Below are 16460 nucleotides of genomic sequence, written 5' to 3' on the forward strand. Positions count from 1 at the left end.
CTGTCCCCCAGGGTATCGAGATGCAGCATCCAAGCAGCAGGCTGGTGTCTGTATAGACCAAAGGACCTGGTAAGCACTCGCTTGATGCTCTCGTATTTGTCCTCGGTGGGTGGGTGCTGAACAAGGTGCATGTTTCTGGTGGTGGTTTGGTCCAAGGCAGCGACCACATGGTAGAATTTGGTTGTGTCAGACGAAATCTGGCGGAGGTGAAACTGAGCCTCCACGTGTCCGACCCAGGTCTCTGGCTCCTGAAGCCAGAATTCAGGCCGTTTTACGGCTATTGCGCTGATCCCAGCCTCTCTCATGATGGGTTCAAAGACATTCGAACCCTTCAAGGTCAGCAATTGTAGCGGCAGCTACACTGCTCCTTCAATAACACACACAACCATACGGGTTGAGCTCAGTGAGCAGACTAGTTTATTGCAGGCTGCTGGGCTGCACTTGTACTCCCACCCCGGACCTGGGTGAGTAGCACGCTGGAGGGTGCTGACGTCACCCGTGGTCCCCCAGCGCGGGTTTCTGAGCCCCGTGCTGGAAGGAAGGGAAATCCCCGACGGCGCCACTTTGGCGTGGCTGACAAGCGGGGCCGGTTTGCCTGCCTCGTGGTGAGCCGCCACAAGCGGACAATTTTTAAACAGGGTGGGAAAGTTGGCAGTGCTCAATTTATAGTGTGGGAAACTTTGTCGCACTATTGCACACAATTTAAATAGTGGTTGAGCTTGCAGTGGGATCGCGTACAATTAATAAATACCGTGGGGGAAATGCAATAGCAGACCTGCCCTTCCAGAATTCCATGCAGCAGAGAAATTGTCCAGCAGACAATGGAGCAGACATAGAAGGGTTTTTCTGCTTCATAGCATTCTGGGAAGTCCAGTCGACATTGCTTTAGTTTTTGCCCCCACGCTCTTTCCAAATTGTGCCTACAGCATGACCAATAGTCCCAAGGTGTTAAAAAATTGTCTGCTATTGGTTGCTATTTATGTCCTCTCTCTCTCTCTCTCTCCCATGCAAAGTTTATACCTTCATTTTAATCTTTTTTTCCGGCACTCGTGCAAAAACTTGGGTCAGTTCAATGCACGATGCCATGACCCCTCGCCTGATTGCAACGCGGGCAGGCGCCAGGGATTGGACTCGGGGGTCGAGGTCTGAAAGCGGCCTCGAGCTGATTTCGCTTTCACCCTTGGCACTTGTAAAACGGATGGGTGTTCTCCCTCCTCCTTGTGCGCTTTAGCGTGCCCACAACCGACCGCACCCCCCCACCCCGCGCACGCGCGAGAGTGACGAACGGCGCTCAGCGCTTGGCCGGGCGCAGGGCGAGGGAGGGACCTGGTGGGGAGATGCTGCTCCGCCAATCAGAGGGCGCCACAGCGCAGCGCCTGCGACCAGCGCCGGGGAAAAGGGAAGGGCGTCCGCGAGTGTGCAAAGCTGCAGTCATGTCTCAGGTACGTCTTTACTCGTGCATCATCCTGGGGTGTGCAGGGAGTTGCATTTGGTATGAAATGTGCAAGGGATGGGCAAGTCCCGAGACAATCTGGCTGCCAGGGAGCGAACTCTTGCAGGGTGCTGTGCACTGGTGGTGTGGGGTTCCCGCTCGCTATTGTTCGGTGCTCCGCTGGGTGCCGGCGCCCCCCGCCCCGCAGGGAGACGGCGCCGCCCGTTGCCGGCGCCCCCGTTACTCCCCGAAGTGCTTGCCCGTTGACGGACTGCAGAGTACCGTATTACGCTGACGGCCGGCGGTGATTCTTAAAGGCTGCGAAAGCCTGCAGTGAAACATTCGCCTTTGTTACTGCGGGGGGGGGTGGGTTGTCTTCTGAATGACGGGTGACTTGGAAGGGAATTGAAAGGGCACTCCAGAAGCATCTGTATTCATGCCAACTTCTGGTGTGCCTTTGCTCAAGCTAAACTTTAGTCAGTCTGGTTATTTTTTCTTTCTGTTTAGCACTGATTTATGACCCAGAACGCCCATGGTCTCAGGAAGTCACACCAATAGCTTTTTGCAGCGTTTAAATGGGTGACTGAAGTCCTCCTCTATAATTACCTGCATTCGAGTCAACGAAAATGATTTCATTCTCCCGAACTTGAAGAGAACTAATTACCCAAGTTATGGTCGTGTTAACTGCAGTTTCTTGAAATCGAGTTGAGGATATTACAATGGGAAAATTTTTTAGCAGCCCTTTGTCTCCACTGGAGGCAGTGGGTTTGCAATCACATTTTTCATCTCCAGCATATTGACCTAGATGTGGATAAGAAAAAGAATTGCAAATCTTGCATATGCTGCTTTGAGGATGAATCAGCAAGTTAAACAGGAAAGTCTGCAGATGCTGTGATTGTAGTACAATACACAAAAGTGCTGGAGGGACTCAGCATCATCTAGAAGCAGTGGTTCTCAACCTTTTTCTTTCCACTCACATACCACTTTTAAGTAATCCCTAATGCCATTGGTGCTCTATGATTAGTAAGGGATTGCTTAAGGTGGTACGTGAGTGGAAAGAGAAGGTTGAGAAAAACTGCTCTCGACTCAATTGTTACTGAACTATTTTGCTGGAGAAAAATTTTCATGGACCCATTTCCTTCTGAGTTATGAAATAGTGCACGTAACGAGTCAATTTGGTATGATTAAAACAGTGGTTTTCAAACTTTTTCTTTCTACTCATGAAATGAAATTCTAAATAAAAATTTAAGACCTTTGAGCAAGACCAAAATGATGCTGAAGTTTTAAAATAGACTTTTCAGAGTTTTGGACACACACACATACATACATATTTACATTTACTCATGGTTGGGGTTTAAGGTGGAGTTCAAGTTAGAGATAAGTAAGAAATGTCATTATTATAATTTAATAAAAACTTATTTTGAATTTATCATTGTCTGGTGAATTTTCCATTGCTTTTCCTTTGTTAGTAAGGTTTATTAGTTTGGAACCCATCCTTCATCCTTCCTTGGTTCATCTGTCATGTACTGTCCCCGTTCTCATTCCTCCCCCTTCTCTGCTGATGCAGGAACTGAGGGTGGAGAGGGAAGATCTTGAATTGTTTATGACAGATCCTGTTCGACCAAGTGAGTTCTTTCACCAGTTTCTTCCCCCCGCCCCAACTGTGTGTTTATTTCAAATTTCCAGCACCTGCATTTGTTTTGTTCATCAAACAAAATTCCTTTCTTTTCTTAGTATGTCTAATCCGCTTATCCAATTAAACGTGTGCTACTAGTAGGAGAATTAAATTAAATGTTCACATTTAGACATTCAGCACAGAAACAGGCCCTTAAAGCCCACAAGCTCATGCCACCCAGTTAACCTACATCCTCCATTTTTTTTGAATGGTGGGAGGAGACTGGAGCGCCTGTAGGTAACCCATGCAGACATTGAAAGAACATACAGAAAGTGCCAGAGAACTCCAGCCTCCTAGTTTTCATTTAATGTTGAGAAAGAATGGAAACTTTTCATTTAGTTGTGGTTTTCATTGTATATTACAAGGATGTAAAGGCAAAAAAAAAATGTATTTCTCGGAAAACGACTAATAAGTCGAAAGCTATCAAGATAACAAGTTATAACCTGTACATTTTAAAGCAAGGGGTTCACATTCTTATCGATGGCACTTGATATGCTAGTTTCTGCTGCATAGAGATTAGACTCGGTTAGATGGTATAGTTCTTGTCACCTGAGCTTCTCTAGGGAGAAGGATGCAAATGCTATGGGCCTAATTTTTAAATTTTGAAATATTAGATTGGGAACTGCAATTTAATGTGAGAATTAACAAGCTTTATTAGTAACAGTATATCAAAAGAACTTTCTGTATTTGATGCACGATGTTATCAATGGACCATTTCAAAAACACCATTCACAATCTGGTTACGAGCGATCTTTAGTTGACAGGTACAGTAATCTTGCTATGTGTACTTGTTCTGCTAGTGACTAGCTCAACAAATATTGCCTTTTTTGGGCATGTCATTTCCATTTATTATCTGGTTTATCTAGTGTGGTTATGAAGAAGTTTGTGGAATGCACACAACCATGCATTTTGGGCAGGTTTGTAAGTTTTGATGTTCCAAAGATGGTTTTAATCTGAAGTTTTGTTTTCTTGTTTTAGGATGATTTTGAAAAGGCAGCAAAAGAAGTCAAGCATCTCAAGACTAAACCATCTGATGAAGACATGTTGCTTCTCTACAGCCTATACAAACAAGCAACTGTTGGTGATGTGAATATAGGTCTGTTGGTAATCACATTTAGCGCGTGCGCACAGACACCCACACAGTCATGTTCTGCATAACGTCCGTTCAGGCAACATATGACCGCATTTACATCCATGGTCCCATAAAGTGAGGAAAAGGGGTCATCTGCCTCATTCACACCCATCCAGTCCACAACATTCATCTAAATATAGCAAGCCAACCACCTTATAACATTAACCAGCAATAAATTTCTCACAAACTGGAAAATAAATATCCATTCTGCATCACCAAGATCACTCTGGAGCATTAGCATATTTGACACCCACAGGCACCTTGTCTTTCGCAAGAACCAAATGCCCGCGTTTAGCCACCCCTTCAGTCTACAGTTCAACTAAAGATGCGGAGAAAGCTGGCATGGCGTACCGTTATCATTCCACGCCTACGTGATGTAGCTGAATCACCTCCGAGTCTCCTGCTCCAAATTCGGAGTTCCACCTTAATGTGATTTCTCCGCTCGGGTCCCAGGAACCAGTAAATTCTGCCAGGAGTCTAGTGCAACAAACGCACCCCCGGACGATTCATACCTACCCGCTGGTGGCCCCAATTATTGATGTATGTTTCTGATCCACAAATGTTACTTCCCAAACGTTTGCAACACAGTGATTTCTACACCGTCTAATTGCATGCATGTAGATACTAGCGATCAAGGCAGATTGTGCAGCATCTGTTGAGAAGGAGATGGATTTAACATTCAGCTTAAAGAGGTGTGTGTTTTGTGGAGGGGGGGTAGAAACTAGGGAAGTGGCCTGGGAGCCAAGGGAGCGTCAGCTCAAAAAAATTTGGGAAAGACTAGTATATAATATGCTTGCATAACATCTTATTTCACAGAACTTATTGTGGACGTTAACCAATGCATGACTATATTTTGTTTATTTCCCCAGACTGTCCAGGCATGCTTGACCTAAAAGGAAAAGCCAAATGGAATGCATGGAAAGCACAGAAAGGTTAGTGGTGTACAGAAAAACTAAAGGCTTCTGATTAGCCAATATAATATGTATGGTAAATAGAATGTTCCTCAAGTTCTTGTGATTTATTATTTCTAATAAAGCTTGTTATTGCAAATCCAAAACCCAAATTTCCAGCTATTTTTGAAATCTGACTAACTAACAATTATAAATTAAAATTATAAATTCTCAAGAATGCTTGTAATAATTTGAACCTAACTAAATAATTAAGTATACACTGTATATTTAAATTGACAATTTTTGCAGTAATTTTAAGATATCCTAATTATCACTCAGATTGTAACAAGGTGGTCCTAGTTTAAACTGTGTCCAAATTCATAAGGAATCAAAAATGCTTTTGTTCTTTATATTTAGGGTGGACATGTTTTTGATTTTACTTGGTGATTTTAAAAAAATGGAAGTTCTTCCATAGATATTCAGATCTTTCATTTTGACTTTTAAGTGATCTGTTATTGACACTTCATTATCAAAAAAATTTCCATTTATATAATTAAAGCTTTCTTGTATGCTAACTTTGTGCATAGAATCCAGGTTGTGTTTTTTTAAAATTCTTTAACTTCTCTTAAATAGGTTCAGACAAAGAAGACATGATGAAGAAGTACATACAAAAGGTTCAGGAATTAAAAGAAAAACACGGCATTGAATAAAATGATTTTTTTTAAATGAAAGAACACATTCTTTATCATAGAAAACCAGCACTGATTTAACTAATTTGTTTCTTTGCTATATGTTGAGATGAAATAATATCTAAATAAAACTTTACTGGTGGTTTGTTTAATTTTGTACTATGATGAGGCAACTCATAATATTTACTAATGTTTACTCATGTCTGTGAATTGAAAACTGTATTCCAGTAAACCTAGATAGAAAAATAAAATTGTGGCAGAGTTTTAACTAATACTCATTTCCGTCTGCTTGGACTACATAATCTTTTTTTAAAAAATCACAAGTATTTGAACTTCACCAGGGTTGCCTGAACAAAATACTTTTACTTCAAAAATGTACAACCATACTCAGAAACTGTTCTGTAACTTTAGCCTTCAGAAAGAATGACTGGCCTTTCTTTCATCCATCAATTCCAGGTTCTAAACATTGGAAGGAAAGCTGTTTAAAATAAATTCCAGTTTAGGGAATGGAATGGATGGGGGAGGGAAAGAGTAAGATATATATACACATACATGTGCCATGCTGATCTTGGTTGAAGTGGTCTCCTTTCCAGTTCCTTGTAGAAATGTCATGTCATTTTAAATTGTAAAAAAATTTAAACCCAGAACATCTATGATGGAATTTGAGATACATGTAATGAATCAAATTGGCTAAGGGACAGAAGATAAGCATGGAATGGATGAAAAATTGTTAATGTGCATTTAAATCATGAAATGAATACAATGAAGAGATTTGCATGGAAAACATATACCATTGGAAATTAACCCATCAGTTGTGAACACTGAGATCTACACATGTCTCTTGGAAACATGAAAGTAATATTCCCTGCCATTGCAGAATTGCAGGGTGGATGTTCAAAAATAATGGTCTTGTTTTTTTTTCCCTGTATTGCACTAGTAATTTAACTGGCCTGTATTTCTAAATGGAGACCTTAGGACTAGGCTGTTTGGAGACTGACTGTCATTCTAAACAAACATAACATCTTCAGTAAAGGTCAGTTTTAAATTAATTTTGTCTAAGTTGTGCTTAGGATTTAATATAAAATCAGACTTTATCAGATTTTCTTTTCAGTAGTTGCATTTAATTTGGCATGGGGTTCTCTTGGTCTCTTGTACCCAGTGTTTGCATATTTACAGTTTGGGTTTTTAATTTTGCCTCTGCGGAAAATTGTTCTGTGCAATTAGACAGTCAACACGGGGAAACAGTTCAACTTCTCCTTTCAGGAGTTTGGACAATAGTCTTTTGTAATTAGATATTGTTTTCCAAGTGTTTAAAACAGACATCAGCAAAATTACTTGCTTACATCAGATTGTTTGGTGTATCCATAAATCATTTTTAGTGTAAAATGGGATTGGCCAAAACAAATGAACTTACTGTGATGTGTATATTTGTGGCTAAATAAGCTTCATAACTTTGTGAACTCTCACCTCCTACAAGGGTTGTCTTACTGTAGTTTTCTCACAATAAGAAACTTAATATCAGAGGCTACTAGCAACAGTTCCTGTAGTCGATTCAGATTTATTGTCAGGGCACATACATGACATCACATATAACCCTGAGATTCTTTTTCCTGCAGGCCACCAGAATTATGACTAATTGGTAGTGTTAAAAAACTGGACACAGTGTTAAACAAACAAAGAACTGTAAACAGGTAATGAAGATTCCGTAAATGAGTCTGATTGAGTTTGTCATTAAGGAGTTTGATGGTGGAGGGGTAGCAGCTGTTCCTGAGCCTGGTGGTGCGAGTCTTAAGGCACCTATTCCTCTAATGGCAGCAGAGAGAGCGTGTGGGTGTGGATGCTGTGGGTCTTTGATGATTGCTGCTGCTCCCTGACGGCAGCGTTCCCTTAGGTGTACTCAATACTGTGATATCCCAGGTTGTGTCCATTACCTTTTGGAGGGCTTTACGCTCAGGAGTATTGGTGTCCCCCCATACCAGACCAGGATGCAGTTGGTTGGCACACTTCACCACACATCTGTAGAAATTTGCCAGGGTTTGTGATGTCATACCAAACCTCCACACTCTTGAAGTAGAGAGATGCTGATATGCTTTGAAAAGTTACACCAGTATACAATCCAGTGATAATTGGGGGAAATCAGACGTGGAGAAGGTGAGCAAATTTAAGTTCTTATGAGTCACTATCTCAAAGGATCGTTCCTGGACCCAACATACCAATGGCATCGTTAAGAAAGCACATCAGAGTCTCTACTTCAAGAGTTTGTGGAGGTTTGGTATGACATCACAAACCCTGGCAAATTTCTACAGATGTGTGGTGAAAAGTGCCGACCAGCTGCATCATGGTCTGGTATGGGGACACCAATACTCCTGAGCGTAAAGCCCTCCAAAAGGTAATGGACACAACCTGGGATATCACAGTGTTGAGTACATCTAAGGGAATGCTGCCGTCAGGGAGCAGCAGCAATCATCAAAGACCCACCATCCACACTGAACCATATCAACCAAAATACATACAAACATTTCCCTCTTTAAAATTACACTGGCATTTTCTCCCCTTTTTCTCCCCTATCTTCCCTCCCCTCTTCCCACCCCCCCCCCTCCAAAACCAATAAACATTTAACGTATACAATACAGTAAAACCGTTAAACAATGTCATTTGTCACCTACTTTTACACACTGGATCAAGTCATTTTGTCGTATCATTTTAGGGGATGGAGGTCCGATGCAAGCCCTCTCTCTTATGTTCCATGTACGGTTCCCAAATTTGTTCAAATAATGTGACATTTTTTAAATTATATGTAATTTTTTCCAATGGAATACATTTATTCATTTCCATGTACTATTGCTGTATTCTTAGGCTCTCTTCTGATTTCCAAGTTGACATTATACATTTTTTTTGCTACTGCTAAGGCTATCATAATAAATCTTTTTTGTGCTTCATCCAGTTTGAGGCCTAATTCCTTACTTGTATTACTTAGAAGAAAGATCTCTGGATTTTTTGTTATTTTTTTTGTAATTTTATTTAATATCTGATTTAGATCTTGCCTTTTCACTTTCTCACATGCCCAAATTGCATGTACTGTTGTTCCTATTTCCTTCTTACAGCGAAAACATCTATCTGATAATGTTGGATCCAATTTTTTTTAACTTTTGGGGCATGACATATAACCTGTGTAATCAATTATACTGTATCGTGCGTAACCTCGTGTTTATTATATTCTTCATAGTTCCAGTACTTAACTTTTCCCATGTTTCATTTTTTATCTTTGTTTAAATCCTTTTCCCACTTTTGATTGGGTTTATAACTTATTTCATCATTTTCCTTATCTTGCAGCTTGATGTACATGTTCGTTATAAATCTTTTAATTATCATTGTCTCTGTAATCACATATTCAAAGCTGCTTCCTTCTGGTAATCTCAGTCTGTTTCCCAATTTATCCTTTAAGTAAGCTTTCAGTTGATGATATGCAAACATTGTAGCATGAGTTATTCCATATTTGTACTTCAGTTGTTCAGATGTTAATAAATTATTTCCCAAAAAACAATTTTCTATTCTTTTAATTCCTTTTCTCTCCCATCCTCTATAGGAAAGGTTATCTATTGTAAAAGGGATTAGTTGATTTTGAGTCAATAATGATTTTGGTATTTGGTCGTTTGTTTTTTTTCCTTTCTAAGTGAATCTTCCATATATTGAGTAAATGATGCAATACTGGTGAGCTTTTATATTGTACCAGCTTTTCATCCCACTTATAAAGTATATGTTCTGGTACCTTCTCCCCTATTTTATATAGCTCTATCTTAGTCCAATCTGGTTTTTCCCTTGTCTGATAAAAAAAATCTGATAAATACCTTAATTGTGCTCTCTATAATAATTTTTAAAGTTTGGTAACTGCAAACCACCTTGATTGTACCTCTCTGTTAATTTATCTAACACTATCCTCGGTTTCCCCCCCTTTCCACAAAAATGTCCTTATTATTCTCTTTAGTTCATTAAAGAATTTCTCTGTTAAGGGAATTGGTAACGATTGAAATAAGTATTGTATCCTTGGGAAGACATTTATTTTAATCCAACTTACCCTCCCTATCAACATTAGCGGTAATTCTTTCCAATGTTCTAAGTCTTACTGCAATTTCTTTATTAGTGGCTGATAATTTTGTTCGTACAAGTGGCTTAAATTATTATCTAACCAAATGCATAGGTATCGGGTTGCTGGTGTTTGCCCATTTAAATGGTGATTCTTTTAAAAATTCTGTATAATCCACATTACTCATTGGCATCACTTCACTTTAATTTGCGTTGATCTTATACCCCGATATTTCTCCATACTCCTCTTCAATTTCTTATGTAGTTCTTTTATTGATATTTCTGGTTCTGTTAAGAATACTATGATGTCATCTGCAAATAAACTGATTTAATACTCCTCTTATTTTTATCCCTTTGATTTTCTGTTCTTATCAGTTCTGCCAATGGTTCTATTGCTAAAGCAAACAGTGAGGGAGATAATGGGCATCTCTGCCTATTTGACCTACTTAATTTAAATTGGTTCGATATATATCCATTTACTGTTACCTTTAATCCAATTAATATATTTTTCTGGTAGATTGAACCTCTGTAATACTTTGAATAAATAATTCCATTTTACCCTGTCAAAGGCTTTTTCTGCATCTAAAGCAACGGTCACTGTTGGCATCTTATTTCCTTGAACTGCATAAATTAAATTAATAAATTTACAGACATTATCCGCTGTTCGTCTTTTAATAAATCCAGTTTGATCTTGTTTTACTATTTTTGGTACACAATCGGCCAATCTGTTTGCTAATAATTTTGCTATTATCTTATAGTCTGAGTTAAGTAGAGATACTGGTCTATATGATGCTGGTGTTAATGGATCCTTCCCCGTCTTTGGTATTACTGTAATTATTGCTGTCTTACATGAATCTGGCAAGTTTTGTGTTTCTTCTATCTGGTTCATTACTTCCAGGAGAGGAGGAATTAATAACGATAAATGTTGTATAGAATTCTATTGGGAATCCATCCTCTCCAGGCATTTTATTGTTTGGCAGCTTTTTTAATATATCCTGTACTTCTATTTCAACTGGTTTTATCATTTTGTTTTGTTCCTCTTCTTGCAATTTGGGCAGTTCATTTTTAGATAAAAACTCTTCTATTTTATCATCTTTCCCCTCATTCTCAGTTTGGTATAATTGTTCATAAAATTTCTTAAAGTTCTCATTAATCTCCTTTGGATTATATGTAATTTGCTTTTTCTTTTTCCTTGATGCCAATACACTTCTTTTAGCTTGTTCTGTTTTAAGTTGCCATGCTAAAATTTTGTGTGTTTTTCTCCTAGTTCATAATATTTTTGCTTTATTTTCATTATGTTCTTCTCCACCATATACGTTTGTAATGTTTCGTATTTTATTTTTTGTCTGCCAATTCTCTTTTTGTTGTATCATCCCTTTTTGCTAGTTCCTTTTCTGTACTTACTATCTCCCTTTCCAACTGTTCTATTTCCCGATTGTAGTCCGTTTTCATCTTAGTTACATAACTTATTATCTGTCCACTAATGAAGGCTTTCATTGCATCCCATAATAAATTTGTCTTTCACTGATTCCATATTTATTTCAAAGTACGTTTTAATTTGGCATTCAATAAATTTTCTAAATTCCTGCCTTTTATGTAGCATGGAGTTTAACCTTCATCTATATGTTTTTGGTTGGATGTCCTCCAGTTATTGCTAATAACTGGGGCGAATGATCAGATAGTAATCTAGCTTTATATTCAGTTTTCCTAACTTCTCCCTTGAATATGGGCTGACAACAAAAACATATCAATCCTTGAGTATGTTTTATGCCTTCTCGAATAATATGAGTATTCCTTCTCTCTTGGGTGCTGCCTCCTCCATATATCCATAAGTTTTATTTCCTGCATTGATTTAACCATAAATTTGGCCACTTTATTCTTTTTGCTAGTCTTTTGTCCAATTTTATCCAACATTGGATCTAAATTAAGGTTAAAATCCCCTCCTATCAATATATTTTCTTGTGTATCTACAATCTTCAAAAAAATATTTTGCATAAACTTTTGATCCTCTTCATTAGGTGTATATATATATTGAGCAAATTCCAAAATTCTGAATATATCTGACACTTTATCGTTACATACCTCCCTGCTCGATCTATTATTTCCTCCTCTATTTTGATTGGTACATTTTTATTAATTAATATAGCTAGACATCTAGCTTTTGAATTATATGATGCTGCCGTTACGTGCCCTACATAGTCTCTCTTTAATTTATTATGTTCCACTTCAGTTAGATGCGTTTCCTGCACAAATGCTATATCTATTTTTTTCTTTTTTCAGTAAGTTTAATAGCCTCTTCTGTTTAATTTGGTTATGTTCCATTAATATTTATAGTCATATAATTCAACATGGCCATCTCGTATCCTATTTACACCTCATTTCCGCTTCCTCACCACCACCATCCCCCTTTTCCCCATTTTCATCTCTGTTTTCCCTTTTTAAACTCAATGTATGACAACACATTTAAAACATAAAATACTTCAACAACTCCCACATCCAATATTCCCTTAGCCCCAAATGCCGCCCCCCCTCTCTGAGTTGCCCCTTATCCCTTGCTGGGCAACCACAACTCCCCTCTCCATTTGAATTGCAAACCTGCTCGCAAGCATCAACTGATTTCGCAGTGACTGTTATTCTCTCCCACCCAACCCCCCCCAACAGAAAACACTTATTTTACACATATAATAAAGTTTACCCTCTTTTTTCCCCTTACTTCCTTTCTTCCCTTCTCTATCCCTTTTTTAGTTCTTACATATACATTATTTTTGTATCTTTATATATTTTATGACCATTCTTCATTCTTGTTACAACTCTTCATCTCTCCTTCTGTCCTGCAGGCATTCTGCAAATTCTCGTGCTTTCTCCAGATCCAAGAACAGTCTATTTTGCTCCCAAGGGATAAATATTTTAAGCACAGCTGGATGTCTTAACATAAATTTATAAACTTTTTTCCATTGGATTGATTTTGCTATATTAAACTCCTTCCTCTTTAAGAGTTTAAAACTTATGTCTGGGTAAAAAAAAAAAAAATTTGACCCTTGTATTCCAATGGTTTATTGTCTTCTCTAATTTTATTCCTTTCCCGCTCCAGTATATTTTCTCTTGTTGTATATCTCAAAAATTTTACTAAAACAGATCTTGGTTTTTGATGTGTCTGTGGTTTCAGAGCTAGTGTTCTGTGTGCCCTTGCTATTTCCATTCCTTCTTGTATTTCTGTCATTCCCAGGACCTTTGGGATCCATTCTTTTATAAATTCCTTCATATCTGTGCCTTCTTCATCTTCCTTTAGACCCACTATTTTTATGTTGTTTTGCCTACTAACATTTTCCAACATATCAATTTTCTGAGCTAACAACTCTTGTAACTCTAACTTTTTTATCACTTTCTTCCAATTTTCTTCTTAAGTCATTCACTTCCATTTCTACAGCTGTTTCCCATTCTTCCACATTTCCTACTCTTTTCCCTATTTCTGTCATGACCAGCTCTAATCTATTCACTTTATCTTCTGTACTTTTCATTTCACTAAATTCTAATGTCAACCATTCTTTTAATGCTCTCATTTGTTCTTGAAAAAAACTTTATCTATATTCTGTCCATCTGTTTTACCTTCTATTTCTCTGTTCAGATCTTGGTCATCGTCTTCCTCTTCTGTGTCTGCACCTGTGTTTGTGTCTTCTTCTCTTCCTTGTGTCTGTGTCTCTTCTGACTTTCCTGATGAGTTGCTTGTCTCACTTTGCTGGGTTTCACCTTGCTTGGCTTCTTGCTGTTGGTCCTCTTCTTCTGGGCTACTCATCTGTTGGGCCTCCTGCTGCTGCTTTTCTTTCCTGTCGCTTTCCTCTTCCAGCTGAGAGCCCTGATGTCGGGCATCCCTCAGCTGATCGTGTTGTTTGCCCGCTCCTGTGCTGAGCCCCCCTCCCGTTGGTGTTCTCCTTCTCCTTAGTAAGTGCACTTTTGTTTGGCTCAGAGCCATTTTTGCAGTTGTGAGGTTGCGACTCTGCGGGGTCGTCACCAACCTCAGAGAATGGGCTCTCTTCTCCACGACAGCTCCCTGTTTCTTCATGCAGGTAAGGCCTTCTCCTTTCTCTTCCGGCATCTTTTCTTTTTTTCCCATTGCTTTTACTTTTTCCTTCTTCGGTGCCATTTTCTTTTCTCTACAACTTTATCTTTTATTTGTTATATTTTGTATTTCTTGAACTTTGTATTTTCTTCACTTTATTTCTTCTTTTCTGGAGAGAGCTGGTATTCCCCTACTGGCCACTACTCCATCACGTGACTCCTCCTTGGTGTTCCTTTCCTGAAGTCAACAATTAACTCCTTAGATTTGGTGACATTGGTGCACCCTTCAGCTAAGTTTTCAATCTCCATGCTGACTCATCCCCTTCGTTTATACAACCCACTACTGTGGTATTGTCAGCAAATGTGTAGATGGTGTTATTGTATCGAGCCACACAATCATAGGTGTAGAGCAGAGGGTTAAGAACACAGCCCAGTGGTGCTCCAGTATTGATGGAGATGTTCTTACCAGTCCTACCTGATTGTGATTTAGAGGTGAGGAGTTTACTGATCAGTATGAGGGGATGATGATGTTAAATGCTGAACTGTATCGAAAAAGAGCATCCTGATCTATGCATCTTTGCTGTCCAGGTGTTCCAGGACTTTGTGTAGATGTTTGTTTTTCACAACATTCACAGTTTCAGTCTTCATTTTCAAAAGATGATGCATTGATCTAGGTGTTTTAGTGGACTAATTTTACTCTGCACAATTTACACAGCATTGATGCTTTGTTTCTCAAAATATTACCAGCTCAGATGCTTTTTTTTCATAGATAGTGTTATCCTTCATCTTTCCAATTCATTACAAAGTAGTTCAATTTCACTTCTAAGACTACTTTAAACTAATTTGGCTTACCTACCCTGTACCACGTTTGGGGCAGCAGGCACTGCCATCGCCAGTGAGTCTTTACACTTGAACCTGGCCACTTAACATCATTCTACTGCGGCCACATTCACTTTAACATTTATAGCAGTAGTTTTCAAACCCCCTTCCCCCCCACCGAAACTCATTCCACCTTAAGTATTCCCTATGCCCCAAGTGTTCTTATTAGTAAGGGATGGCTTAAGGTGCTATGTGGGTGGGGAGAAAAAGTTTGAAAACCACTGTTTTAATCGTACCTAATTGACTTAATATGTGCACTGTTTCATAACCCAAAGAAAATGAGTCAATGACAATTTTTATTAAGCAAAATATTTCAGTAACAATTGGGTCTAGAGTAGTGGTTCTCAACCTTCCCAATCACATACCATCTTAAGTAATCCCTTACTAATCACATAGCATTTATGGCACAGGGATTGCTTAAGATGGAATGTGAGTTTATGGGGTGGGGGTTCAGTTTGAAAACCACTGATTTATAATATGTGCATTATAGCGGCACTATGGTGGCACTACAACTCCCAGGATGCATCAAAACAGCTCTATGACATCAGTGCATGATGACATCAACACATGTCGGCTGCGTGATTCAGGCTTTAAAAGGTTGCATGGGTTTTGAAGAGTAAATTAATTTGATTCACTCTAAAAATGCCATGCATGGTTATTTCATCATGTCCACTTTGATTCCAGTGGCCACAGCATTGTAATAATAATAAGGTGGTGTGCCTTTTTAAATACATGAATTCTCATCCAGTTAGTTTCTGGCTTATTATGTCTAGGTTCCTGCTCTCTGGGAAATGAATCAAAGGGTTCTGCCCTTTCTTCCCGGAGGGTCTCACACTGCTCTGAATTAAAGTCGCCTCTCTCTCTTGTCAATAGAGGTGGTAATCGAGTACTTTGTGAAGGGTCATCATACCACTCCTACTTTCATCTCTTTTCTTTAGCTGTGGGGGAGGAGGGGAAGGTGCAGAAGGGTAGAGCATAGGAGGGGGGGAAAGATAGGAGCCGGCATAGGAGCAACATAAGGTGGAGGAAGGGAATGTAACACATCCCATCCTTGTGATTCAGGGACAAAAGGTTCCTCATCTCTCTTGTCCTTGCATTCTTTTTCATTCAAAACCAGTTGATCAAACGATCCCCTGAGCCAGCAGGCTGCATATTCCCTGCTCTCAAGATTATCTCTTTGGTTTTGATAGAGCCAGATGTTCAATGCTTGACACATCCTCGGATCCGAGCTTTGGCCAGTATGAGGAGCTCCCTTTAATCGGACTTTTAACCCATTCCAGACAACAATACCTGACCATGGTCAGTTTGTTCTTTCCACGGGTTCTTCCCGCGCCACAATCAGATAACTTTAATCCTAACGGGCTTTGCTTGGTTATCTGATTCTCACATACTTCACCAGGATTCTCTTCCTTGCTACCCACACCTCCCATACTAACAGGCAAGTAAAATTCCTCTTACTGAGTTCCAGTAGCAAGCTCTAGCGCGCTTCCTTAACTTCCTCTCGTTGTTTGTTCTCAATGCCTCTTGGATATCACTCGCTTGATCCACTGACCAGTCACCCTTCATCCGTGAGTCCAGCTGAATCAGCTGGGGTGCACCTACCCCCGTCGTCGGGCACTGTCAG

The 16460-nt window shown here is 39.3% G+C and overlaps 1 protein-coding gene across 1 annotated transcript; it reads left to right on the forward strand.

Annotated features, from left to right (window-relative positions):
• Positions 1-1316: 1316 nt before the first annotated feature.
• On the forward strand, positions 1317-6090 carry dbi (diazepam binding inhibitor (GABA receptor modulator, acyl-CoA binding protein)). The gene is made up of 4 exons (XM_069935245.1): positions 1317-1442; positions 4086-4203; positions 5109-5171; positions 5763-6090. Exons 1-4 carry the CDS (start codon positions 1338-1340, stop codon positions 5837-5839), a joined length of 363 nt encoding a protein of 120 aa, XP_069791346.1. The 5' UTR covers positions 1317-1337; the 3' UTR covers positions 5840-6090.
• Positions 6091-16460: the final 10370 nt, after the last annotated feature.

This window comes from Narcine bancroftii, chromosome 4 (genome assembly GCF_036971445.1).
Source record: "Narcine bancroftii isolate sNarBan1 chromosome 4, sNarBan1.hap1, whole genome shotgun sequence".
NCBI classification, from domain to species: Eukaryota; Metazoa; Chordata; class Chondrichthyes; order Torpediniformes; family Narcinidae; genus Narcine; species Narcine bancroftii.

Coding starts and splice junctions, on each gene's coding strand:
- dbi (XM_069935245.1), top strand. CDS start 1,338: ATGCTGCTCCGCCAATCAGAGGGCGCCACAGCGCAGCGCCTGCGACCA. Junction 1,443..4,085: donor AAGCTGCAGTCATGTCTCAG/GTACGTCTTTAC, acceptor TTCTTGTTTTAG/GATGATTTTGAAAAGGCAGC. Junction 4,204..5,108: donor TGTTGGTGATGTGAATATAG/GTCTGTTGGTAA, acceptor TTATTTCCCCAG/ACTGTCCAGGCATGCTTGAC.